The following is a 4,061-nucleotide window of genomic DNA, read 5'->3' on the forward strand; positions in this document are numbered from 1 at the left end:
TCTCTGTGTCTCTCTGTGTCTGTCTCTCTCCGTCTCTGTTTCTCTGTCTCTGTCTCTTCATCTCTGTCTCTCTCCACGTCTCTGTCTCTCACACACATATCCCATCGCTTCTCCTCCCCTGGAGCCCCTGACACCCCCTCCTCCATGTGCCCAGGAGGTCTGACTGTGGCTCCCTGGTCAGCAAGCCCAGCAGCGCCAGTTTTGGCCTCGGCCGTGAGTCTGGCAGGTGACTGACTCTCGGCTTGTATCCGCGGGGCCAGGTCATACAAAACACACTCGGGTCTTCCCCGCCGGGGCTGTATCGATGTGGGAGGGCCTCCTGGTGCTGGGCACCAAGCGCCAAGAAGGGCCACCCGCAGCCCAGGCCCACTTGGTGGCATTGGGGGCCAGCCGCACTGCATGGAGGGTCACCTCAGCCTGCCACTCTGCTGCCTTGGCTGACAGTGTCTGGCTGATCCCACTAGCTCAGATGCCCCGGTGGCTGGGCTCGGGAAGCTGGTGGCAGGCCGGCGAGGGGTGGGAGGGGGGCCCACGGTCATGGGAGGTGACGGGAGGGAGCGGGTGGATGGGGTCCCCAGCTCACCTCTCGATGACGTAGCTGTAATTGTCCTGCAGGGCCACGGGGTCGAGGATGCCATTGTAACAGGCTGTAATTTTGCTGCGGACAAGACAAGATGCTGACGAGCTGCCCGACCACACGCGGAACTGAAGAATCGCGAATCCTTCCCTTTGACTATATCCCCATTGGTTTGACTTCTGAGCCCTTCTTCCTGAGTTTCTGGTTCTGCCAGATGCTCCAGTCTCGTCTTGCATCCTCCCTTCCCGGCCTGGAGTCGGCCACTTCTCCAGGGAGCCCTAATTCCTCCTGCTGGAGGAAGACGATGGCAAGCAGGATCTGGGCTGGGCCCGGATGTCTGTACGCTCCGCTCCATCTGGGGAATTCCGTGTGGTTTGCTTTCTCGGCTATGCCAGGCCATCGTATCAAAACACCGGGCCTAGCGGATCCTTCCTCCAATCGACGGACATTTGAGTTGGGTTGCTTCTGTTTGAAGCTATTAAAAAATCACGCTGCTGAGAACATTCTAGAATCTATGCCCGTGCAAATGTGCACGAGTGGAATTGTGGGTGGAAAGATGCGCTTTTCAAAGCAGCTGGAAAATGGACACACCCGGCAGCAGCGTCTGGGGGTTCCGGAGGCCGCCGGGGGGTCCCCATCCTTGCCAGCACTTGCCCCTGGCCAGGCGTCGTGAATTTGGCTACGCTGCTGGGTGAATAATACAAGCTGCCATTTTGCAGCGCATGTCACGTGTAGATCATCCATTTGAGTTTCTTTTCTGTTTTTGATGTAAGTGCCTCTTTAAGCCTTTTGCCTATTTTTTTTTTTTCTATTCGTTCATCTTTTTTTTTAAATTGACTTGTAGGAATTCTTTATAAATTCTGGATACACAGCCTTCATTGGTTACCCAAGTGACAAGTATCGTCTCCGCTCTCTTTACGGCAAAGCTGTTACAGCTTCAGGAATTTTGTGAGCCCGCAGCCGACTCTGGGTGGTAGCATTAAACTGGCCACAGGACTCAGCCAGCATCGGGCGTCAGGGCGCCCCTACCCCCCCCCCCACCCTCGGCCACTCAGGGAGCGGGAAGAGAATGCAACTGTCACCCAAACCGTGCCAGAAACTCAGACCGAACCTGCTAGCATTGATCATTGAAGTGTCCACCGTGGAAACGTTAAAACACGTACAAACGTAGGCAGGACGATGTCACACGGCGTCTGCCATGGTGACCAGGCTCGTCCCCACTTCCCCCCGCCCCGCCCGAGGTCGACAACACACTCACTTCTGGATGACGATCTTTTTCTCCAGGTCGCAACCCACCGAGACGAGCGCTGTCTGCACAGAGAGAGAGAGAAGGATGCTGCCGTGCGTCATTGACAGCCACTGAGAGCCCGGCCACGGTGAAAGCCCACGCGGGGACACGCGTGCCCCCAGGAGGGACGGAAATGGTGAGGCTGGATCCCAGCATGGTGACCCAGGCGCCTGGGACCCGCTGTGACGGCCACTGAAGCTCACGTCCTGAGAGCCTGGGGCGCGGCAGAGGTCCCCCCATGGCCCGCCGACCTCTTAGTGGCTTCGCAGTGACCAGAAACCCAAATTTATACGGCCCAGGACAATGCTTGGCATACACAGGGTGAGAGAGAGGAAGGAGGGAGGGAAGGAAGGAAGAGAAAGAAAGAATGGGCTGCCACGAACAAACAGAAAGGAGAAAAGAGAGAAAGAGTGAGTTGGGGTCAACCCGCAGCCTTAGAGACACGCTTCTCAAACTGGGTGTAGTGGCACCCTTAGAAATAGACAAGGGTGCACAAAACCCACAGGGCAGAGAGAATGTTGGTGTTTGAAAGAGCAGATTTCTAGAAAGACAGACATGATTTACCACAGGGCAGAATGCAAGATTCGTATCAATTTTTTTTAATTGTGGTAAATATACATAACATAAAATTTACCATTTTAACCATTTTAAGTGCCCAGCTCAGTGGCATGAGGCACATTCACACGGTTGGGCCACCATCCCCTCCATCCATTTCCAGAACTTTCCGTCTCCCCAAACTGCAGCTCTGTCCCCATGAAACACTGACTCCCACCCCTCCCCCAGCCCCTGGCCCCCCATCCGCTTTCTGTCTCTGTGGATGTGGCTCCTCTGGGGACCTCCTGTGAGTGGACCACACAGTGTGTGTCCCTCTGTGTCTGGCTCACGTCCCTGAGCATCACGTCCTCCAGCTCCCTCCACGTTGTAGCTGGGGTCTATCGATTTTTCACAGCCGCCATGAATCTTTGAAGAAAAGTCCTCTTTCTGACCTCTCTCCCCTCCGAGCCCCCTCCGGGGTGGCCCCTCACTTCCTCTGCCCTCGGGGACGCTTTGCTGGAGCATCTGGGACTTGCCGACTTAGAGGATTCAGACAGAAAGCCAAGGACGCATCCTCCTGCGACACCCAGAGGAGGGAGGTAGGACACGGTGTGTGGGATCAGGGTGTGGAGGCAGATGCCAGCTGGCACTGAGATGCTGCCACAAGGCGAGGGGACATCTTCACCTGGTCCCATGGGCCCTTGGGGGTCAGCATAGCACACACCCCCTTTTCTGTCACCTGTCCTCTCACGTCTAACCAGGGTGGATGCCAGATCCATCAGCCACGCTGGGCTGTCCGACCAATGGACAGCCATTGTCCGCCATGCTGTGGGCTCTGCCAGGGGAATGCCGCTGTGCCCTCATAAAAACGGCCCTCTCTGGTTTAAGGAGGTTCAGAGGTGGCTGTGGCTTGCAGCCCAAATGGCCGTCCCGGGGACAGCACCCAGCACTCAACCTCCCCCAGGACTGGGTTGCCCAGGAGCAAACCTTGGAGACAACCCAAGAACCAGGACTGACACAGCTGTCTCGAGGATGGTGAGTCATGAGGGGCAGCCCTGGGGGATGGTGAGGGGGGAGGGGCAGTGACCCCAGCAACTGGGACAGAATCACTTCCATTTCCAGATCCTGAATGTGGGCTCGGCCAGCCCCTCAGGGAAAAGCCAGCCCAGGCCCGGTGCTGTTATTCTTAACGCTAATGACAAATGATATGGCACAGCAAGTTTGGGACGTACCAGTGGCCTGAGGCCCACGCATGAAAGTTCCTTGTTGGCTATGTCCACAGTGATGGTAGACATCGTGGGTCTCCTTATGCTGCAAGGCAATGGGAGTGCATGTTATTGCACACCGCTGTTGCAGTAAAAAGCATTGCCAACCCATCCATCCATCCATCCACTCATCCATCCACCCATCCATCCATCCACCCATTCATCCACTCATCCATCCATCCATCCACCCATTCATCCACCCATTCATCCACTCATCCATCCATCCATTTATTCATCCTTCCATCCATTCACCTATCAATCATCCATCTATCCATCCATTCACCATCAACTCATACATCCATCTATCCATTCATCCATCCATTCATCCATCCATTCATCCATCCATCCATCTACTCATCCATCCATCCATTCATCCATCTATTCATCCATCCATTCA

At 55.6% G+C, this 4,061-nt stretch overlaps 1 protein-coding gene across 1 annotated transcript in view; it reads right to left on the reverse strand.

Annotated features, from left to right (window-relative positions):
- Positions 1 to 4,061, reverse strand: part of CATSPERD (cation channel sperm associated auxiliary subunit delta) — a 38,168-nt gene that overhangs the window by 4,413 nt on the left and 29,694 nt on the right. Inside the window, exons 16-18 of the mRNA XM_046685357.1 lie at positions 3,632 to 3,710; positions 1,836 to 1,888; positions 584 to 658 (exon numbers count right to left, since the gene is read on the reverse strand). Coding sequence (XP_046541313.1) covers positions 584 to 658; positions 1,836 to 1,888; positions 3,632 to 3,710 — 207 coding nt within the window. The remainder of the gene's footprint in view (positions 1 to 583; positions 659 to 1,835; positions 1,889 to 3,631; positions 3,711 to 4,061) is intronic.

Source organism: Equus quagga, chromosome 14 (genome assembly GCF_021613505.1).
Source record: "Equus quagga isolate Etosha38 chromosome 14, UCLA_HA_Equagga_1.0, whole genome shotgun sequence".
Taxonomy (NCBI): domain Eukaryota; kingdom Metazoa; phylum Chordata; class Mammalia; order Perissodactyla; family Equidae; genus Equus; species Equus quagga.